The following is a 24,616-nucleotide window of genomic DNA, read 5'->3' as shown; positions in this document are numbered from 1 at the left end:
GTCACTGTGAAATAGTTTGCATTTTCTAGAGATTTATGTAAAGGGAATCATACAGTATATGTGCTTTTTTTTCCTTTCACTCAGCATAATAATTTTTGAGATCCAGATTATTGTGTGTATCAACAGTTCATTCCTTTTTATTGCTGAGTAGTATACCATTATATGGATATATCCCAATATTCATTCAGCTCTTGAGGGACCTTTGGGTTGTTTCTAGTTTTTAGCTATTATGAATAAAGCATTTGTGTTTAAGTCTTTGTATAGACATATGCTTTCTTTTTGTTTTGGTAAAATACTTAGGAGTGAAATGGCTGGATTATATGGTAGGTATATGATTTAACTTTTAAAGAAATTGGCAAACTGTTTTCCAAAGTGGTTGTACCACACACTTTCCAAGTAGCAGTGTATGAGTTCCAGTTCTTTCACATCCTCTCAAATACTTGATATGGTTAGTCTTTTAAGTTTTAGCCCTTGTAATAGTATGTAGTGGTATCTCATTGTGGTTTTAATTTGCTTTTCCCTAGTTACTAATGATGTTGAGTATCTTTTCATATGCTTATTTGCCATTTATTTATCTTCTTTGGTGAAGTATGTGTTCAAATCTTTTGCCAATTTTTTAATTGGGTTGTTAGTTTTCTTATTATTGAGTCTTCAGAGTCTTTAAGTATATATTCTGGATACAAGTCATTTGTCAGATATATGCTTTGCAAGTATTTTCTTCCAGTCTGTGACTTGTAGTTTTATTTTCCAAACAGTAACTTTTGAGGGTGAGAAGTTTTTAACTTTGATGAAGTCCATTTTATCAATTTTTTTCTTTTATAGATTGTGCTTTTGGTTTCATATCTAAACATTCTTTGATTAATCCAGGGTCACAAAGATGTCCTGTTTTCTTCTAGAAGATTTATAGTTTTATGTTTTACCTGTAGATCTGTGATCCATTCCAAGTTAACTTTTGTATGTGGTGTGAAGTATGGAGTTAAGGTTTTGTTGTCGTCGTCGTTACATATAGATATCTAATTATTCCAACATCCTTTGTTGAAAAGACTGTCTTTTCTCCATTCAGTTGCCTTGGCACCTTTGTCAAAAACCATTAACCATAAGTGTAAGGGTTTATTTCTTTATTCAGTTCCAATGATCCATATGTCTATCCTTATGCCAATAGCACAGTCTCTTGTTTGCTGTGGCTTTACAGTGAGTTTTGAAATTGCTTTGTGTAAGTCCTCCACCTTTGTTCTTCTTTTCCAAAATTGGTTTGACTGTTCTAGGTCCTTTGCATTTCCACATGAATTTTAGGATCAGCTTGAGGAGTTCTACCAAAACAAACAAACAAAACCTACTAGGATTTTTGACAGGGATTGTGTTTATCGAATCTATAGATCAATTTGGGAAGAACTGCCTTACTAATATTGAGTTTCCAATCCATGAACTTGGAATGTTTCTATTTATTTAAATCTTCTTTAATTTCTTTTAGCAATGATTGGTTGTTCTCAACATGTGTGTTACACTTCTTTTGTTAAATTTATTTTTAAGTATTTTATTCTTTTTTATATTATTGTAAATGCAATTGTTTTCTTAATTTCATTTTTAGATTGTCCATTGCTAATATATATTGATCTTGTATCCTGTGACCTTGTAAAATTTGCTTATTCATTCCAGTAGTTTGTGTGTGTGTGTATTCCTTAGGATCTTTTTTTTTTTTTTGTGAGGAAGATCAGCCCTGAGCTAATATCCATGCTAATCCTCCTCTTTTTGCTGAGGAAGACTGGCTCTGAGCTAACATCTGTTGCCAATCCTCCTCCTTTTTTTCCCCTTTTTCTCCCCAAAGCCCCAGTAGATAGTTGTATGTCATAGTTGCACATCCTTCTAGTTGCTGTGTGTGGGACGCCGCCTCAGCATGGCTGGACAAGTGGTGCATCGGTGCGCACCCCGGATCCGAACCCGAACCCGGGCCGCCAGTAGCGGAGCGCGTGCACTTACCTGGTAAGCCACAGGGCTGGCCCTCTAGTGATATTTCTTATCTTAAAGTCTATTTGGTTTTTTATTAATATAGCCAGTCCAGCTCTCTTATGGTTACTGTTTGCATGGTATATCGTTTTTTATTCTATTACTTTTAATCTACTTATATCCTTGAATCTAAAGACAGCATATAATTGGATTTTGCTTTGACTGGAACATTTTATTCATGCACATTTAATGAAATTATTCGATATGGCTGAATTTATGACTGCTATTTTGATTTTTTTAATTGAGATATAGCCCACATAACACAAAAATCACCATTTTAAGTTGTACAACTAAGTGATTTTTAGCATATTCACTATGTTGTTCAACCATCACCACTATTAGATCTGCCATATTGTTGTTTTTGTATGTCTCATGTCTTTTTTGTTCCTCTGTGCCTTCTTTACTACCATTTTTGTGTTATATGAATATTTCTTAGTATACTACTTTTGATTCCTCTGTTGTTTTTTTGACTTCTTGTTTTTTGGTTATTTTCTTAGTGCTTTCTCTTGGGACTTTAATATGCATCTTAATTTATCACTTCAGATTAATACTAATTTATTCTAGAAAAATATGGAAACTTCCCTCCAATATAGCTCCATTTCCTCCACCTTGATATCACACACACACACATACACACACACACGCTAAACCCAACAATACAGTTATAATTACTGCTTTATACACTCATGTCTTTTAGAGAAGTGAACAGAAGAAATGAGAAAAAAATATATTTATTCAGTCTTTTATATTTACCCACCCATTTACTATTTATGATGCTTTTCATTTTTGTGTGTGGATGTGAGTTAAAAGCTGGTGGCAGCTTTCTTTAGAAACACTTAACTGGATTATGATTCTGTAATATATCTTTTTCCATACTTTTACTTTCACCCTTTTTATATCCTTTAATTGTATGTAAGCAGCATATAGATTTTCCCCCCCACATTGCATTGGGGCAATCTTTTCTTTTAGTTGCAGAATTTAGTCTTATATTTACTTACTGATGTTTTTGGGTCTAAATATCCATCTCACTATTTGTTTTCCTCATGTCATATGTTCCTTTTTGTCCTTTCTCTTGCCTTCTTTTGGATTTCTGAAGTTGTTTTGTTTGTTTGTGTATATCTGTTTTTCTCTATTAGCTTGGTAGTCTTTTACCATAATTCGATGGCTAACTCAGAAATTTCAACATGCATTATTGACTATCAAGGTCAAATATAAATGACTGCTTTTACCACTTCACGGGCAACTCAGGAACCTAAAGCACCTAAGGTACATTTACTATCCTCCTGCCTTTTTGGCTACTGTTGTCATATATTTTAATTCTACATCAGTTTTTTTTTTTTTTTTTTTTGTGAGGAAGATCAGCCCTGAGCTAACATCCATGCTAATGCTCCTCTTTTTTTTTTAACTGAGGAAGACCGGCTCTGAGCTAACATCTATTGCCAATCCTCCTCCTTTTTGTTTTTCCCCCAAAGCCCCGGTAGATAGTTGTATGTCATAGTTGCACATCCTTCTAGTTGCTGTATGTGGGACACGGCCTCAGCATGGCCGGAGAAGTGGTGCGTCAGTGCGCGCCTGGGATCCAAACCCGGGCCGCCAGTAGCAGAGCGCGCACACTTAACCGCTAAGCCACAGGGCCGGCCCTCTACATCTGTTTTAACCTCCGCTACATGTTATCATTCTTATTTTATACAATTATTATTGATTTAGAGTTACCTATACATTTATATTTCCCCTTTCCATTACTCTTCATTTCTTCTGGCATCTTTGTGTTTCCATGTGGGATCATTTGCCCTCTGCCTGAAGAATTACCTTTAGTATCTCCTTTAAGTGTGGATCTACTGGTGACAAAGTCTCTGGCTCTATTTTTGTCTCAAAAGTTTTCTTTCTCCCTCATTTTCAAAACATAATTATCCCAAATATAAACATCTATGTTGGCATTTATTTTCTTTCAGCGCTCGGAAGTTATTCTTCATTGTGTCTGAGCTTCCATTGTACCTATTGAGAAGTCAGCTTTCAGTCTTATCATTCCCCTTTCAAATTAATATGCTTTTTTGCACTGGCCCCTTTTAAGATTTTCTTCTTTGTCTTTGGATTTCAGCAGTTTTACTTTGTTAATCCATTACTTTGTTTAATCTGTTTGGAATTTACTATGATTCTTGAAACTATGACTTTGATATCTTTAGTCAATTTTAGAAAATTCTTGGTCACTCTATTTTCATATATTGCTCGTGCCCTATTCTCTTCTCTTTCTCAGACTTCAGTTATTTCTATGTGAGGCCATTTCACAAGACTGTAATGTCCTATATATTTATTTTTTTTTCTGTATTCTCCATCCTTTTCTTTAACCTACTTCTGTCTGGATATTTTCCTCTGACGTATCTTCTTCATTTGTTTTTAATCTGCTGTTTAACCCATCCATTGCGTTGTTTCCAGTTTTTCTACTTTTCATTTCTAGAATTTCCACTTTATTCACTTGTATGGTTTCAAATTCTCTGCCAAAATTGTCCTATAATATCTTGAACATATCAATCACAGTTATTTTATAGTCAGGGTAGGATAATGCCAATATTTTAATCTCCTGTTGGTCTCTTCTTTACAGTCAGCTTTTTCCCTTGGCTTTCAGTCTGTTCCTATGTTTTTGTATTCTTGGGTTTTTTTAATTGTATGCTGGATGTTATGATTGCAAAATTATAGTGTTAATTTGTAATTTGAGGCTCTGGGTGATGTTATCTTCTTCTGTGGGGGATTTACTTTTGCTTATGGCAGGCAGTTTTGCTAGATACAGTGATCAAGTGTGACTCTCCAAAATCCTAATTGAAAGTCAGTCACCTTGCCATTTCCCCCCTCTAACCACTTGAGACTGCTGAAAGGTCTGCTCAGCCTCTCAGCCATGACTTTTTGTGTGTGTGTGTGTGTGAGGGAGATTGGCCCTCAGCTAACATCTGTGCCTATCTTCCTCTATTTTGTATATGGGATGCCACCACAGCATGGCTTGATGAGCAGTGCATAGGTCCGCGCCTGGGATCCGAACCTGCGAAGCCCAGGCCACTGAAGCAGAGCACACAAACTTAACCACTATGCCACCAGGCCAGCCCCCTCAGCCATAACTTTTAAAGAGAAAATGCCTTCAGGGAAAAATGGCACCACATGTTGGATTTCTCTCTTTTTATGCTTTCCTTCTCTCTAGGATCTTGGTCCAGCAAGTTCTTGAGATTTAGTCTGGGCCATTTCATAAATACATTTGGTTTTATAGTCCTCAGTGGAATCAGTCTACTAAACACTTGCTTTCAAAGTTCAGTATTATAAATATCTATTGAGCGTCTACTATGTGCCAGTCATTGTGCTGAACCCTGAAGGTCAAGTATGAAGACACAGTCCCTGTCCTAAGGAATTTAAGTTGGAGAGCAAGATAGGTGGATTACAGGTAATTTTAATACAACGTGGTAAGTCACAAAATTATAAAATGGGAATCTTGACATGTAGAGGGTTGTTGTAAAGATGAGTGAGATATGTGAAGTGTCTAGGACAATACTTGGCACTAGAAGATGTCTTCTCCCACTGAGAGATGTTAGAAGTTAAATACATGAGATGTTGCCTACAACTGAAATAGTTTCTTTGGTTACTAGAAGCTTACTGTTAATATTATCAGTGTCTCTTATCATTAATGTTATAGGAACATAATTCATTGACCAACTACTTAATAAACACACTGTGCTAAGTGTTAAGGGATTATAATGAGGTAAATTCAGATATCAGACAATTACAGGACAATTCTATAATGATATTAATTAAAGAAAGATAACTGTGGGTTAATATTTATCTGGGAAGGTTTTGTAGATTGCGATATGAAATTTGGATTTGCAGAGATAAGAAGGACTGTTCCAGTGAGAAATCTGAGAGAATTTTGATGGAGTTTAGAATAGGGATGGTATATATAGTGATGACACTGGAAATAAAGAAGGAATTAAACAAGATACTACCTAGTTTAAAATGGCAGATTGACCCCATTTGTTTTTCTTCTCTCCTTCTCCAAACACTTCTGAAATGATAGTAAAGAATTTAAAAAAAAATTAACCCACGTAAACAAATATATTGGGAAGAGTAAAATAGCAAAGAGATTTAAATGAGTGTAGGGAAGCTGGAAAATAGAAGTGGAAATTGATTTGGTTATAAAAGAAAGTTATCTAAGTGCCTACAGAAGGAGAAATTAATAAGAAGAGAAAAGGTTTGCCTCATGAACCCCCTGAGAGGCTTAGTCCTGTACTTGGAAGAATCAGGTATTGGTGCACATCAGGAGCAGTGTGTGGAAGAAGGAAAGTTGAAAGTTTATATACAGATCCATTAGAACCTCCTCAGGTTCTCGCCTCCATCCTAAACATCTAGGTAAATTTACCCTACCCTTCCTATGGAGGCAACTGGAAGTTTATTTTCTGGAGAAGTTGAATGGGGAAGATGAATTTGGGAATACCAGGCACAGTAGAGGCTTGGGGTGAGGTATGTGGCTGAAAATAGGGGAATTAAGCGAAATATATGCATTAAACTGTTGTTGTCCTCAGAATCCTTGGTTTCCACCTCTCCCAGAAAGTTTAGGTAGGAGATTGGAAGATTCTTCTCCAGAGAAACTGAACAGCCCTATTGAATAGACCTCTATACACTAACTTAGGGAGGTTATCTCTGTGAAAAGCCTGGTTTGCTGACTAATCATTTTACTGTAAAGTCCAATTGATAAGGCATAGCCAGCAAATAAAACTCCAGTTAGCTCCAAGTATACACATGGCTCAAAGCCTTTGCATTTATGCTTTGCTCTGTCTTGAAAGCTCTTTGCTCTGTCTTGAAAGCTCTCTGCACTTCCTTTAATTCTCTACTCAATTCTTACCTTATAAGAGATGCCTCCCCTGACCATCCAACATAAAATAATAGCCTCCAGCACTCATTCCCCATATACCCTGATTTATTTTTCTCCATGGCATGCATCATTATCTTACATCACTCTCTACATATCACCTATATTTGTCTGTTTTTTAATTGTCTGAATCCCTTCACTAGAATGGAAGCTTCATGAGGGTGGAGATTTGTCTGTTTTGTTCACTGTTGTGTCCTCAAGTACCTGTAATAGTGCCTGTTAATATATAAATGTTTTTTAATAAATAAATGAATAAGAACAGACAATTAAGGATCGTCAGTCGTTTGAGGAAACCTTCCAACATGAAAATTAGATCACACAAACAGGAAAACAGGGACTTGGAGAAAACAAGGACAATATGGAGAACAAAAGAAAACTTTTTAAAAAAAATGTAATTAGTTACTTCAGAGAGATAAGAGAGATACTGAATACGTAAAATAAGAAGATGCCATGAAAAGGAATGATCAGAGAATAAAAAAGAGCTTCTAGTAATTATATATATATATCATATATGACAGTTTAAAATTGAAAAAACAAATCCCTTGGCTTCTGGTTTCCAGTCCAGCATGTAAAGAACTTGGAAGTAGTCACTCTGTCCTAACAAATAAAAAGCTGAACAAACTGAAAAATCATCAGATCTTCTTAAATCTGTCAGAGAAGTAAAGTCACCGGGCAAACTTCTCCCAAACTTGTAGAAACAGACAGGCAGATATAAAGAATCACAACTTACTGGAGCAGAAACCCATGAAGCAGAAACCTCTGCAGGAATGCTACTGGGGTAGGAAAACCTAAATTGTAACTGATGAATTGCTGGAGGCTCTGTGTCAACGAGCCTGAGAGTTAAAAACTCCAGGGAGACCCAGTCATCAGGGGGCCCTCCCTTAGGCAACTTGAGCTCCTATAACAAAATACTATAGACTGGGTGGCTTAAACAGCAAACATTTATTTTCTCACAGTTCTGGAGGCTAGAAGTCCGAGATTAAGGTGCCAGCCTGGATCGGTTCTGGTGAGAACTCTCTTGCTAGCTTGCAGATGGCCCGCCACCTTGCTGTGTCCTCACATGGCAGAGAGAGAATGAGAGCAAGCTCTCTGGTGTCTCTTCTTAGGAGGGCACTGATCCTATCACGAGGGCCCCACCTTCATGACTTCATCAGACCTAATTATCTCCCAAAGGCCCCATCCCCAAATACCATCACAATGGGGGTTATGAATTTTGAGGGGACACAGTTCAGTCCATAGCAGGACCCCACACTTTTGTGAGTTCTATGTCTAAGAGCTCTACCGGGTTCTCACAGTGAATATTAGAGAAAAACTCCCTTGTGCTTCTGGTAGGGGGAGGAGGACAATAACCATTTTGAAATATGCCAGAGCATTCTGTTCTTCTTAAAAATGTTTGCCCTTAAGAGAAACTGTTTTACCAGAGCCTAACCTTGTTGGAGTGTTATCATAGACTAATCAACATGGGAGAAGGGAAATACCCTACTTCAGGCCCCTCCAGCCATCCTCTCTCACCTAAGAAGGGGAAAAAACTAAGAAGCACTTGTAAAGTTCACAGCTCAGGGGCACAGACTCGCAAAAAGACAGACCTAATCGTAACTAGATAATACTTCCTCTCCCCCCACACCTTACCACCATGTCACCAAAGGCCTTTTTACCAGAGTTCCTTTTACCCAGGACGTCACGTCTGGCTTTCAACAAAAAATTGCAAGGCATACTAAAAGGCAAAAGACATACTTTGAAGAGACAGCAAGCATCAGAACCAGACTCAGATATAGCAGGGATGGTGGAATTATCAGACTGGGAATTTAAAACCACTGTAATTGTTATGCTGAGGGCTCTAATGGAAAAAGTAGACAACATGCAAGAACAGATGGATAACATAAGCAGAGAGATGGAAATTCTAAGAATCAGAAATGTTAAATGGGCTGGCCCGGTGGCGTAGTGGTTGAGTTCACATGCTCTGCCTCAGCTGCCTGGGGTTCGCAGGTTCGGATCCTGGGCGTGGACCTACACACCGCTTATCAAGCCATGCTGTGGCAGGCGTCCCACATATAAAGTAGAGGAAGATGAGCACGGATGTTAGCCCAGGGCCAATCTTGCTCAGCAAAAAAGAGGAGCATTGGCATCAGATGTTAGCTCAGGGCTGATCTTCCTCAAAAAAAAAAAAAAAAAAGGTTAGCGATCAAAAATACTATAACAGAAATGAAGAATGCCTTTTATCAGGCTCATTAGTAGAATGGACATGGCTGAGGAAAGAATCTCTGAGCTTGAGGATGTGTCAATAGAAACTTGTAAAACAAAAGCAAGGAGATAAATGACTGAAAAAAACTGAACAAAATATCCAAGAACTGTGGAACAACTACAAAAAGTGTAACATATGCATAATGTGAATACGAGAAGGAGAAGAAAGAGAGAAAAGAAGAAATATTTGAAGCAATAATGACTGAGAATTTCCATTTCCCCAAATTAACGTCAGACACCAAACCACAGATCCAGGAAGCTCAGAGGACACCACGGAGAATAAATGCCAGAAAAACTACACCTAGGCATATCATACTCAAACTGCAGAAAATCAAAGATAAATATCTTGAAAGAAGCCAGAGGTAGAAGCATCTTACCTGTAAGAGGAGCAAAGATACAAATTATATCCAACTTCCCTTTAGAAACCATGCAAGCAAGAAGAGAGGGGAGTGAAATATTTAAGTTGTTGAGAGAAAAAACCCACCAGCCTAGAATTTTGTGTTCTGTGAAGTTATCATTCAAAAGTGAAGGAGAAATCAAGACTTTCTCAGATAAGCAGAAATTGAGAGAATTTGTTGCCAGTAGACCTGTCTTGCAAGAAATGTTAAGAATTTCTTGAGAGGACGAAAATGATATATATCAGAAACTCAGATCTATGTAAATAAAAGGAGAGCAATAGAGAAGGAATAATTAATTGAAAGTAAAATAAAAACTTTTATTTCTTTTATTCTTAATTGATCTAACAGATAAACAGTTTGTTCAAAATAATAACAACAATGTATTCAATGATTATAGCTTATGTAAAAGTGAAAAGAATTACAGCAATGTTATAAGGAGTAGGAGGGAGGAATTAGGAATATTTTTTATTATAAGGTACTTGTACCAGTGAAGTGGTATTATGTTATTTGAAAGTAGACTTGCGTTAGTTGTAAATGTATATTGCAAACTCTAGGGCAACCAGTAAAAAAAAGTTTAAAAAAAAAATCCCTTAAGAATTGGTTAGAGAAATTATCTAGAGAATGACCAAAAAAAATTGAAAACAGAAGAAGACATTAAAGATCAACCTTTGAGAGCTAATACCCAACTAACAGCAGCTGCAAAAAAGAGAGAAAATAGAAGAGTGGGACTATCAAATAAATATGCTAAAACAGTTTTCTAGAATTGAAGAACAAGAGTATTCAGATTGAAAGGGCCCACTGAGTACTCAGCACGATGTAGATAAAAAGATCTACCCAAAGGCACATCATTGTGAAATTTCAGAACACTAGAGATTAAGAAGGACACCAAACATTAAGGTACCAAATAAGCTTCTAGAAGAAACGAACAAATGAAAAATAAGTCAGTTACAAAGGAATAGGAATCAACATGGTATGTCAATAGCTACATTTATTGACTAGAAGACAGTGGAGTAATATTTGTAAAGTTCTGAAGGGAAATACATCTAATAAGATATATATATAAAACTATCAATCAGGTATGGCGATACGATAAAGACTTTTTTAGACATGCAAGGGCTCAAGTATATCTATATCTTTGTATCTATATCATCTATCCACGATGCCTCATTTTTTCAGGGAACTACTAAAGAAGGCTTCAGCAAAACAAAAGAATAAATCAAGGAAAGGGAAACCTGGCTCTAACAAAGGAGAGAGGTGAAGGATAATCCCAGGATGACAACTAATGAATCAGGCCCAGGGAAGTACCCAGTTTATATTGAAGAGGGAAGGCTAGAGTCTGCAGGAGTGAGAAGAGATCTCTAGGGGAAAAAATATAACAGAGGGATTATTTGTGTTGGGACATTTGAAAAAAGTATTGAAGGTCTTGTGAAAATGATTTATTGTTTTGTTTTGGTTGAAGGGGTTGACTTAAAGTAATAATACAATATATTTATATTTTAATATGTATTATGTGATTTGATTTTCTTAACTACTCTGTGAGATATTGGCAAGCCGTTATTAATATTCTCATTGTAGGTCATTAGATATGTGTGAAAATAGGCTTAAAGACATTGAGTGATCACAGTGTTAGATGCAAGACTAGAACCCTGGTCTACTCTTTCTGTTACACCAGGGATCTTCTACCAAAAGACCTGAATGTATACCTTATATACATCCACTCCACATTGTCACTGGATCATAAAAGCCATAAGCACCCATTTTGTCTGTTGCAATCTCACCCTACCTCCCCCTCCCCCACCAATATTCTAACATATTCTTGCTTATTCCTAACATATTCTTGCTTCTTTCCCTTTCCTCTGGACACCAAACTAAATTCATTGACAATGACCTTCATTCTGCCTCTAGAATTAGTCTTTATTTTTGATCCCCTTGGCTTGTGAATTGCATCTTTTCTCTTTTATTCTTGACTAGACCCTCTGTTGCAAGTCATGGAACCCCACCCTATATACCTTTTTAAATTTAAAACAACAGCAGTTTTGCATCTAATTGACCTTATTTTAGGCAAGAATAAGCATTTGGCTACTATTTCCAGAGTTCCTCTGGGATGATCCTTAAATATATAAAGTACCAGGTGCCTGTTTTCCCAAAATGGCCATTTGCTTCTGCCATGTTGCCACCAAGTCAGGTCACTGCATCCTCTTCAAAATGTTTTTTTATAGCCAACAAGATGTTTTGTAAACATGCAATTCTATTTGTATATTTACGGTCAACTATGACATATATGCCCAGGGTAAAGACCTAGAAGGTCATTTAATTCACTTCCGACTCCATAAGATCATTCCATTTACTCAAAGGACTGGTAGTACCATGAGATTTTGGTAGGAGAAGCTCTCACCAAGAAGACAGCTTCTGTGGAATCTGTCTAAGCTTATCCATTACCACTGTCTAAGGATTTTTCTGCCTCCACAGGTTACTTTGCCACTTATATACTAACCACAGATCTACTATATCCACTTATATACTAACCACAGATTCATAGCATAGTTTTTGAAAGCATTGTTCACCTAACACATCTATGTCTAATTTGTCGCCATTCATCACCTAACAGATCATCAGCCAGGTCAAGGTAGAATGCTTTGGCTTCTTTACTTCTTATGTTGAAAGTGATTGGTCCATCTACACAGCTGCCACATTTATTTGCCTATAAAATCCCCTGCATTCTTTTGCCCTTAGCCCTTTGCTCAACCTGATATGGAGAACTAGGGTGCATTATAGATATGCTGAGTTCTTGTTGATGCCTTTGCTAGCTCCGTGTCAGATATAGTGAGAGGGTAGATATGAGCCAGAGAGGAGTTTATGAGACTTCAGTCTACTCCTAAGAATATTCCAGAATACTCAGGTTTTTTCACCAGGTAAACTCAGGAAACCCTGGCCTTGTTTGCCAGGAAGAGAGACCATGACATTGTGAGGGATGGTGCCTTTTAAACTAGCTTAATCCATCTCTGCACCATAGATCTCTAACATAAAGAAAGGCACATGGCAAAAACCTTCCACTGTTCATGGCAGTCAACCAGGACCACCCTTACTTGTTCCAAGTTTGCTATGATCTTTATTTTGCTTCTGACTTCTGGACTTAGTGTTTTTATTTGGCAAAAGTGCCAAGTACTGTGCTAGGCATTGGGAATACAAAGACAAATAAAATAGGGTCCCTCTCCTTGAGGAGCCTCCAATGAGAAGTCTCTTAATTGAGAATACAGCTATGTAAACAAATATTATAACTATGTTAATGAGGGTATAATAGAGATATGTTTGGGGTACTATAGGTCCACAGAAGAGGAAGGTCCTAATTGCCTGTAGAGAATAGGGAAAGCTTTTTGGAGGAAGTAACATACAAATTGCTTATTATTAAAAATAAGTAGGCATTGACCAGGAGGGGAGGGGAATTTTAGTTAGAATACGTAAAGGGATGAGGTGTGAAGAAGCATATCTTGTTTAGGACTACAAGTTCTTCCGAATAGCTAGAGCATATGTAATACGTTAGGGAATGGCAGGATGCGAAGCTGAAAAGGAAAGAATTTGTACACCTTGAGTTCAGATTTTGTTCTGTAGGCCATGGTGAGTCATTGATGGATTTTAATTGGGGAGGAATATGATATTTGTGGTGTTGAAGGATAATTCCCATGTTACTGCAAAGTTATTTATAATTGGAAAAATTTGGGACCAGATCAAATGGCCAATGTAAATTACCAGTGATAATTGAAAGGTAGCAGACTATGCCACCCCAGAATATGCCTATTTGGCATAAGGATTATTTTGAGCTGATTATTTTAAGAAACAGCAGACACAGGAGAAGCTCTGAAAACAGAGTAGAAGTTACCCTTTTGTAAGGGACATTTACATTTATGAAGGAACTCTCCATTTGTAAGTAACTCCCTCTCTGTACCAGGAAGAGAAGGGTGACTCTAAATCACAAGAAAGTCTTATCAATAGAGATGGCACTGACTTAAATCATATATATATATGATCAACATATATAACAAACCTTACCCTTGTTTACTGTGCTTTTTCTGGTACCCTTCCATAACTGGCCTCCCCAACAATGTCTTTTGTCTTTAGTTGAAGATGGTATTTAAGGTGGTGGCTTGGGCCATCTCAGGGAGTTACTCAGTTTTTCTGGGTATCTCCCATGTATACATGAGGTATACATGTTAATAAAATTCTGGTTGTTTTTCACTTATTAATGTCTTTTATTATAGGGAGTCTCAGCCAAGAACTCAGAAGGGCAGAGGGAAAATTATTGTTCCTTCCCTACATAATGGTCAAATAAAGTGTGGCATATCCATACAACAGAAAGTTATGCAGCCTTTACATATATTTTTAGAAAATATGTAAAGAAAATGCTTATGACATAATGTTAAATAAAAACACCAGAGTGTAAGTCCTAAATATATGGAGAGATAAACCAGATTCATAGATGGAAAGACTCAATTTCATAGAGTTTAGGTTTTTTGAACTTCTAATTTTTTGTGTGTGTGTGAGGAAGAGCAGCCCTGAGCTAACATCCATGCCAATCCTCCTCTTTTTTTTGCTGGGGAAGACTGGCCCTGAGCTAACATCCGTGCCAATCTTCCTCCACTTTTTATGTGGGATGCCACCAGAGCATGGCCTGACAAGCCGTGTGTCACTGTGCGCCTGGGATCCGAACCCACACACACTTAACCGCTACACCACGGGGCTGGCCCCTGAACTTCTAAGAAGTCCCCCAACAGGGGTTTTTAAAGCAACTGACATGGTGATTCTAAAATTTATAGGGAAGAAAAAAGACCCAAGAATAGCTACAGCACTGCTGAAAAAGAAGAAGATGATGGAGGGACTTCTCATATAGATATCAAGACTTTTAGTAAAACTATGATAATTAAAAACAGTGTAACATTGACTTAGGAATAATCAAACTGAACAATGGAATAGAATAGAGAACCCAGAAACAGACCTATGCATATATGGAAACAACATATGACTAAGGTGGCATTGCAGATGACCAGGGGGAGGAAGGACTACTGAATAAACAGTGTTGGGACAACTAGATAGCTATATTTTTAAAAAATGAAATTGGATCCCTGCTTCAGACTCTATACAAAAATCCAATGGATTAAAGACTTAAATTTGAAAAGCCAAACTAAAAATTTAGAAGACAATGAAAGAATATCTATGACTTTGGGATAGGGAAGGATTTCTTAAATAAGAAGCAAAAAGCACTAACCATAAATGAAAAGATTGATAAATTTGACAATATTGAAAATTTTAATTTGTATCATACATTACCATAAAGGGGAAAAGACAAATCCAAACTGGGAGAAAGCACACATAGCTGATAAAGATTGATATCCAGAATATATAAAGAAATCCTACAAATGAATGAGAAAAAGAAAAAGAAAATCTGGGGCCAGCCCAGTGGCCTAGTGATTAAGTTTGGCATGCTCCACTTCTGCGGCCCAGGTTTGGTTCCCAGCCGCGGACCTACACCACTTGTCAGTGGCCATGCTGGGGTGGCGATCCACATACAGAATAGAGGAAGATTGGTGACACATGTTAGCTCAGAGTGAATCTTTCTCAGCAAAAAAAAAAAACAAAAAGGAAAAAAATCTAACAGAAAAATGGGCAAAAGACATAAGCATTTCACAGAAGTGGAAATGTGGCTTAAGGGTGTTCAGTCTCAGAATAATCAGAAAAATGCCAAACTTAGACCACAATGAAATTCAGTTTTATGCTACTAGATTTGCAGTAATTTTTATCTTTCTTCCCACCCACCCATCTCAGACACACATATCTTACAATTGAGCACACTGAACCTTTTCTTTTTTGCTGAGGAAGATTCACCCTGCATTAGCTTCTGTTGCCAATCTTCCTCTTTTTGCTTGAGGAAGATTTGCCCTGAGCTAACATCTGTGCTAATCTTCCTCTATTTTGTATGTGGGTTGCTGCCACAGAAAGCCCACTGGCGAGTGGTGTAGGTCCACGCCTGGGAACCAAACCTGGGCTGCCGAAGTGGAGCACGCTGAACTTAACCACTAGGCCACAGGGCCGGTGCCAGCACACTGAACTTTTTGAAATTCTCTTATTACAGCATTTTCTTTTATTGTCTGGTTGTCAATAGACAGTGTTTTGTTGTTGTTGTTATTCTTGCCTAGGATGCTTTTCCTTCCTTTAGTGCAGTGGTTCTTAAAGTATGGTTCCCCAGACTAGCTTCAATAGCATCACCAATGTACTTGTTAGAAATGCAAATATCCTGGTCCCACCTCTGAACTGTCTTTTCAAGGATGTTTGTATAGTGAATAGCTTTGTAAGTTAGAGATAGTATTTCCCTCTAGAGGAGAGGGCAGGTTTGCTTCCAGCCCATTATAAAAGATTGGAGTTTCCTAAGCTCAGAGTTCCTTTCCTATAATACAGCCCAGTGCACGTGCTGATGTAACCTGGCCTTTGTCCCATCACCCTGTGGGAATTGCACTTGGGGAACTGCTGCAGGAAAATGATGATACTCCTCTTGTTGTGAGTAAGAAACTGTCCTTTGTCTCTAATCCAAAAGTCTTATGTCTTTTGCTGTATCCATGAAACTCTGGCAGGCTAACTTTTTAGCTTGCAAGTAGGATGAAACCTCAGACCTTTCCTAGTTCCTGACACACAGTCTTCTTTCTTTATGTTAGTGCTCTGAAATGGGAACCAGTGGGGCCGGCCCCGTGGTGTAGCAGTTAAGTGCGTGTGCTCTGCTGCTGGCAGCCTGGGTTTGGATCCCAGGCGTGCACTTACGCACCCCTTGTCGGGCCATGCTGTGGTGGTGTCCCACATAAAGTGGAGGAAGGTCGGCATGGATGTTAGCTCAGGGCTGGTCTTCCTCAGCAAAAAGAGGAGGATTGGCATGGATATTAGCTCAGGGTTGATCTTCCTCACAAAAAAAAAAAGAAAGAAAGAAATGGGAACCACTGCTTTTAATAATTGTTAATAGGAAGCACAGTATTGAAAAAGATTAATGTAATAACAAGACAGATACTTTTTCAGTGTCAAATTTTGACTTTCAAACATTATTTAGAATGTCTCCATTACCCTAGGTTTTTTTCTATCTTTAATTTACTCATTTATCTAACAAACATTTCCGTGTGTTCTTTTTGCTCTTATTTTTCTCAGATCGTGGCACTATTAGAAGCTGGGTTGACCCAAAGACAGGCAGATGGCTGAAAGTGGTGAAAAAGAAAAAATACAATGGACAACCACCATTATTATTAGCTCATCTCTTAAGGTAAAGAAGCATTGGGGCCACTGATCTTTAATTAAAAATTAAAGGCAATAGAACAATATTTTAAAAGATCCGTAGCTTGATTATCCAAAGTTTGGTGGATCAGCAAGTACATAAGCTAAATGTATTTTAAAGATGAATTATAAACTTTACTGCATCCATTTTCAACATCCTACTTCTCTAAATATCTGAGGGTTGGAAATTTTCTAAAGTTCTTTTTTTAACTCTCTAAGCCTTTCTAATAGAGTTGTTAAAGGATTCTAGAAACAGTAATGCATATGTACATATATACTAGTTAAGGTTTTTTGAGAGAGAAACAACAGAAACTTATCTGTCTAGCCTTAGTGGCATTGGGAGGAGCTGTCTCCCTACAGTTTGGAGGGGGAGGAAATGGGAAATTGAATGCCTGAGGGCAGTCGGTCAGTCCACAACTGTTTTTAACTACTCAGCCAACAGGATTTCTCCATTGCCCTGATATTTTATGAATACCAGCTGAGGTCTAGAGTGAAGAGGCAAGAAATAATTGTTCCATGGTGAAGAGAAGAGAGGCAACGGGCTGGCCCCATGGCCTAGTGGTTAAGTTTGGCGTGCTATGCTTTGGCTGCCCGGGTTCAGTTCCTGGGCGCAGACCTACACCACTTGTCAGCAGCCGTGCTGTGGCAGTGACCCACATACAAAATAGAGGAAGACTGGCACACAGATGTTAACTCAGGGCGAATCTTAGCCAAAAAAAAAAAAAAAAGGAGAGAGGCAAGAATAAGACTTTAAGTAAGATTTTTTATCTACCCTATCCTCTCACTGCTACCTCAAGCTGCACTTTGCCCTGTTGTCTTTAGCCATCTAGCTCCATAACACATACATTTAATATAACCTTAAGTCTCACTGGAATTTTTCATGCTTCCTTTTGTTAAGTTTCTGGAATCCATGTTTCTCTTGTTTCTATAGCTTTTCCAGACTGATTCTGAGAGAGGGAGCCAGCAACCCATGCTAATTTGCCACAAACAACTACTTTTAGTTCATTTATTTATTATGTTTACCCATCTTGCTTTGTGCTTTCTATTTGTCCCCTTCTCTGTTTCTTTTTTCTCTCTTGCTTCATTTTGTATTGATTTGTTATTTTTTTTCTCAACTAGCCTTGAAACTTATACGCTCTATTTCTTTTTAGTAGTTACCCTAGAAATTTTAACATGCACTTAGCTCCACAAAATCCAAAGTAAATAGTTACCTTTTCCTCCTCTTAAACAACAAAAGAATCTTAGAACACTTTAATTCCAATCACCCCTTTCTGTATTATATCCTGTTGTTTATCATATATAGTTTAATTCTATTTTTAACTCCGCAAAGTATTATTATTATTTTCTAAAGTTAGCATTTAGATTTACTCATATCTTTGCTACATCTTTGCTCTTCTTTCCTTCTTTTGGCTCAGACTTTCCATTTTGAATCACTTTCTTTTTATCTGAAGAATATAATTTAGAAATTACCTCAGTGAGGATCTTCTATAGGCAAAAACCTCTCAGTTTTTGTTAGTATCAAAATATTTTTCTTTTCTCCTTGATCTTGAAAGATGTTTTAAAAATCCATTTAATTGAGGTATAACTTACATAGAGTAAAATACACACATCTTAAATGTACAGTTTGATGAGTTTTGACAAATGTGTATACCTGTGTAACCCCCATCCCAATCAAAATATAGAACATCTTCATCACTCCAGAAAGTTCCTTTATGCCCTTTTGTAGTCAGTCCTTTTCCAGCCACCCACCTCTGGCAACCATTGATCTGATATTTATCACTATAATCAGTTTTGCCTGTTCTCAGAACTTCTGTTTGTACTCTTTTGTGTCTGGCTTCTTTCATTAAACATAATGTTTTTGAGATTCATCTACATTGTTACATATAACAATAATTTGTTCCCTTTTTTTGCAGAGTAGTAGTTTGCTATATGAGTATATCCCAATTTATGTATCTATTCACAGGTAGCTGGTCATTAGGGTTGTTTCCAGTTTTTGCTATTATGAATTAAGCTGCTCTGAACATTCATATATAAGTCTCTGTGTAAACATATGTTTTCATTTCTCTTGTAAATACCTAGAAATGGAATTGCTGGGTCATATGGTTAGTATATGTTTATCTTTATAAGAAATTGCAAAACCCTTTTCCAGAATGCACTACAAATGAACATTAAATCCATTTAACTATGTAACTAAAATAAAAATAAATGTGGGGATTACGGTTTTATACTCCCATCAGCATTTTATGAGAGTTCCAGTTGCTCCAAATGGCAAGATATTTTTCACTAGATTTACAGTTATTTTCTCTCATTATATTGAAGATCTCACTTCACTGGATTCTGGCCTCCATTGTTGCTGTTGATAAGACAGCAATCAGTTTAATTGTCACTTCCTTGAAGATTACCTATCTCTCCTCCCTGACTGCTTTTCAGATTCTGGCATTCTATAGTTTTAAGGTATATATTTCTTTTTATCTTTTGAGGCTTCATGAATCTGTGAATTGGTGTCATTTATCAAGTTTTTATCCATCATCTCCTTTAATATTATCTCTGTCCTATTCCCTTGCTCCTTCCCCTCTGAACTCCTTTTAGATATGTGTTAGATCTTCTTACAATATTCTCCATGCATTTTGACCTTTCACCTTTTCCATGTCTTTGGGCTGCGATCTAGGTAATTTCATCAGTTCTCTCTTCGATGTCAGTATTTCTCTCTTTACTCCTGTTAAACTAATCTATTGAGGGTTTTTGCTTTTTGTTTTCAGTTTTGTTTGATTTTTCTCAAATTATGAAATATACGTAGAGAAAAGTATATAACATATAAATGAACCATTTAATAGATTTATTTTAAAGAGAATACCATGTCGCCAATCAGGTCAACAAATAGAATATTATTAATTCCCTTTTTCCCTCAAGACTTTTATTAATTATAGCAGTGATCAAATACTAACTATATTAGATGTTTATAACTTTTATTAATTACATCAAATGTGTATAACACAATTTTTCTATAACCATAATTCCTACATTTATTTATTATTTTTTTTAAAGATTTTATTTATTTATTTATTTTCCCCCCAAAGCCCCAGTAGATAGTTGTATGTCATAGTTGCACATTCTTCTAGTTGCTGTATGTGGGACACGGCCTCAGCATGGCCGGAGAAGCAGTGTGTCGGTGCGCGCCCGGGATCCGAACCCGGGCCGCCAGCAGCGGAGCACGCGCACTCAACCGCTAAGCCATGGGGCCAGCCCCCTACATTTATTTTAATATTAGTTACACAGTTAAATTTGATCTCATTGGGGTTGAACTTAGGCGGCATGGTGGAGGCGGCTGGTGTTGGATGAACCCGGATTTGGGATGACCAAAGAAAGTTGCACCTTGGTCTTCTCGGAGCCAAAAGCTGAAAAGCCTATTTCTTTTTAAGTGCCTAGATAGTTCAAGTTTTTGTTGCTATTGTGAAATATTATTTTTTCCCCATGTTTTCAATCTATATATAGGGAAACTTTTGAGTTTGTGGTAATTTATTTTATATTTAATCAATTCACTGAAATTTCACAATACGTTATCAGTTGATTCTCTTGGGTTTTCCCACAAAGGCAACATCATTTGCAATTAATGAGAATTTCTGACAGCTGTATCTATTCTTATTTCATGGCCTTTTGCTGTGACCAGAGCATCCTAAACAATGTTTCTAATTTTAATGGGAATACTTCCAGTGTTTTATTATATATGATGTTACCTGTTGCTATAAAATAATATTTATGTTAATATTCATCTAAGCTTAATTTATGAAGTTTTTTCTCTTAATCAGAAATAAGTGTATAGTTTTTCAAATGCATTATTTCTTGTTATCTGTTGAGAAGAACCTAAGTGACTAATCTTTACATTTCTTCATTAAACTGGTCATTGTGGAGTTTCCTTTCATATTCTCTTAAAATCTGGTTTGCTAATATTTTATTTTTGAATGACTATTTACTAAAGATTGGGCTATGCTTTTCTCTTTTTGTAGGGAGTAGGGGTTTTCTTTTTTTATTCTTTTTTTTCCATTCCTTTTGTTTATATCTATGCAGTTTATATAGTATGGAAATTATTTGTACTTTAAGGAATAAGGAGCTTTCCTATTAAATTTTCTGTGCTGGTAATCTTTTATGTAATGTAGAAAAATAGTGGTTTCTATGGTTTTTTCTGTTAGGTACTGTATTGTATTTTCATAAATTATATTTTTTCAAAAATTTACTCATTTCATAGAGGTTATTAAATGTACTAAGTTGAACTTTATGGAACTACCATTTCTGTGATTAGAAATTACATATTGGCATTATTTTAATTTTCTAATAAACTCTGTATTAGTTATTAAATGCCCTTTCTCATTTCTGTTTTTATTTATATATTTCCTTTCTCATGAGTAGATTTGGTAGATGGAACATTAGTTTTACAGAATATTAATAGATGTTACATATGTATAAAGAAGTATTGTAATGGATTTTATTTGGAATGTTGGTATAAACAAAGTTACACAAGTTTTTTTTACTGTATTAGTCATCAGAGCCTTTAATATGCTCAAATGCAGGCCAGCCCTGTGGCTTAGCGATTAAGTGCGTGCTCTCTGCTGCTGGCAGCCCGGGTTCGGATCCCGGGCGTGCACCGCTTGTTGGGCCATGCTGAGGCTGTGTCCCACATACAGCAACTAGAAGGATGTGCAGCTGTGACATACAACTATCTACTGGCGCTTTGGGGGGAAAAAAGTAAATAAATAAAATCTTTAGAAAAAAATATGCTCAAATGCATTCTAAATCCCCAACAGGAGACAAAATAGTTTTCAGTGTTTCCCAATCTTGTTTGAATAAGGAATATCTTTTAATATCTTATGGGACTAATATTCCATGAAACATACGTTGGGAAGTCTAGTTTTAGCTCCTGGTTATTTTGAAAAGTTAACTTTTGAACTTACCTATTTTTTCCTAATTCAGTACTTGCTAATTTTATCTTCATTATTTTCTTCTATTATTTTTATTATAATTCTTTTAGTTGGCTCCACCAATAGGATAGGATTAAAATTCATTAGTATGGCATACATGGGTCCTCACGATCTGCTAGCAGCTATTCCTAACACTATCCCCAAATTAACCGACTTATATATATACCTTACACACTTACCATGTAAGAACTATACTTTTCAGTTCTGAATGCTTTTGCCTGTGTTATTCTTTTCTGTCCATGCGCTTCTCACATTTGTCTTCCTTCACTTGTCTGCTTAATAAACTGCTTTCCACTTTAAATATTTCACTTAAATTTTATGAAGCTTTTCTGACTCTTTACATGTCACATTCTTTTATATATTTCTGGTTCTTTGCCAAAATTCTCAACTTTGTCTTTCATCTCTTTGAACATAGTAAACATAGCTATTTTAAGGTATATATCTGATAACTTCACTATATGTATCCCCTGTGAGTCTATTTCTATATTGCCTGCTGTTGCTGATGGTTCTCTTTCATGTAATCTTGTCTCTTTGTATGTCTGATTATTTTTGATTGTATGATGGAATTTGTATTTGAAAAACTGTGGAAATAATTTGAGGCCTAAAATAGTGTTCTATTCCTCTAGAGAAGCCTTAATTCTTTAAGACAATTAAAACCCTAATGTCCTAAGTAGGGTTTCCAGATAAAATACAGACTATTAAGTTAAATCTGAGTTTCAGATAAATGATGAATTTAGTATAAGTACATCTCAAATATTGCATGGGATATACTTACACTAAACAATTATGTTGTTTATCTGAAATTCAAATTAAACTGGGTGTTTTGTAGTTTTATTTGCTAACCTGGCAACACAAGCCCTAAGGCGTCTGTTGTATTGTAACAAATGAACTTATCTCTTGTGCATCTAGAATGGTACTAGTTATGGGAGAACTGAGAAAACAGTCACTCAAATAATTTTCTTTATTCTGTAGTTCAAATAAGGAGACCTAATTGAGCAAGGTTGCTCTAGGGAGTGCTTCTGCAAGAGGCTTGGGAGCATTGGTAATACGTATCACCTTAATACCATTTCAGGGATTGAAATGGTTTGAAGCTAGGCTGCAGTCCCTGAGAGAGCTGTTCTACTTTTTCAAAAGCTCTGTTCAGCCTCTCATCTGTCTCTTGAATTGGCAGATGCCCTCAGGGAAAAAATGGCCTAAATGCTGGTCTCATATCTTTGAATTTCTGTATAGATCTTGCCTTGTAATTTTTTACTATCCTGCTAGCTCTCTGATGCATTCAAGCAGACTTTAAAAATCGTCCAGCTTTTTTAGTTGCCTTCAGCAGGAGGGTTGGCCTAAATTACTTAGTCTGCCCAAACTGGAAGCAATGTATAATTTTAAAACAGCAGAATAAAACTCATGGGAAGAGTCATAGTTGAACTCTAGGTCAGGATCTGTTTGAGTGGCACAAAATACTCTCTTTAGGAAGGAAAGGAAGCACATTTTTTATACCTAATTCCAACCTGTGTGCTTAAAATATACATATTCTGAGGCAAGATATAAAATAAAATTAATATACCTAAGGGATTTTTATCTCCTTGGAGAATAACAAACTTGAGTTTTAACCAATTAGGAAATACTATTAACCACTATATTTTCATGTCTTGGTTAATATGATCTAATTACTTGGGTAGAATAGGAAATGGGATGAGTTTTGAAATGCTTAGTATTTAAACCAAAAGTACTGTTGCTGTCTTCATATACATTTTCTGACTCACCTAAGGCTTAAAAGTATACTAAAAGTAATTAATGTAAACAGATGAATTGGAGAATTGGTTGTCTCCTTGTGGTATTCTGTATGTCTGGCGCTACATGATTCTGTCAACCAACTAAAAAACACCACCACCCACCTTCCAGTAATACATTAATGCATATCAGAATCTACGTATAAGTTTTTTAAAAGGAAGTTTACATTTGCTCTGGTACTTATAGTGTAGTTTTTTAATACTGTCCTTAATTTCTTCCCCTCAGTAACATAACTGTAGTACACTCATTTCCAAACCTACAATCAGTGTGTTTCAGTGGAACTAAATTTTTTTTTTTTTTTTTTTGCTGAGGAAGATTCACCCTGAGCTAACATCTGTTGCCAATCTTCCTCTTTTTGCTTGAGGAAGATTCACTGTGAGCTAACAACTGTGCCAGTCTTTCTCTATTTTGTATGTGGGATGCCACCACAGCACAGCCACCGACGCGTGGTGTAGGTCCGTGCCCAGGAACCAAACCCAGGCCACCGAAGCAGAGCACGCTGAACTTAACCACTAGGCCAAGGGGCTGGCCCCAAAAAAGTAAATATTTTTGCTCTTTTTTTTTAAGTTTTTTTCCTCCATAGAGTGTACATTTAGTGTCTCTTTTGATGATGAAACCTTTAAGTGGTATAGTTATAAAAGAAGTTATTAAACTTATTTTAATTTTTTCATTAGCTTTAATAAACTATTCTAAGCATGTCTTAAGTTTGTATTTCTGAAAATTTTTTAGATTTATGAAGTTGCAACTGCCCTAGAAAATCGAAGCCACAAGGTTCGGTATTCAGATTCAGTGGAAAATGGATCAATTATATTTTCTCTTTCTGGTACAGTATATTTGCTAACTGCTTTAAGTTTCTTATAAAATGAGTATAAATTCTAATAATTTGGTAGTTCAGTAACCAAGTAATAAGCTTAAGGTGTTTTCTTTTGGGAGAGGTAAATATATAAAACTTTGTTACTGCTGCAAAAGCAGTGCATATGGCTAATTACAAAATACATTCCTTTTTAGAT

At 36.5% G+C, this 24,616-nt stretch overlaps 1 protein-coding gene across 1 annotated transcript in view; it reads left to right on the top strand.

Annotated features, from left to right (window-relative positions):
* C2H1orf146 (chromosome 2 C1orf146 homolog) overlaps positions 1-24,616 on the top strand; it is a 36,058-nt gene that overhangs the window by 8,232 nt on the left and 3,210 nt on the right. The window contains exons 2-3 of the mRNA XM_004420849.3: positions 16,726-16,837; positions 24,336-24,429. Of these exons, the coding sequence (XP_004420906.1) occupies positions 16,769-16,837; positions 24,336-24,429 (163 nt within the window). The 5' untranslated portion in view covers positions 16,726-16,768. The remainder of the gene's footprint in view (positions 1-16,725; positions 16,838-24,335; positions 24,430-24,616) is intronic.

Source organism: Ceratotherium simum, chromosome 2 (genome assembly GCF_057802395.1).
Source record: "Ceratotherium simum simum isolate JZ-2026a chromosome 2, ASM5780239v1, whole genome shotgun sequence".
Classification (NCBI taxonomy): Eukaryota; Metazoa; Chordata; class Mammalia; order Perissodactyla; family Rhinocerotidae; genus Ceratotherium; species Ceratotherium simum.
The sequence above is the reverse complement of the archived record's forward strand: the minus strand, read 5'-3'. Positions and strand labels throughout refer to the sequence as shown.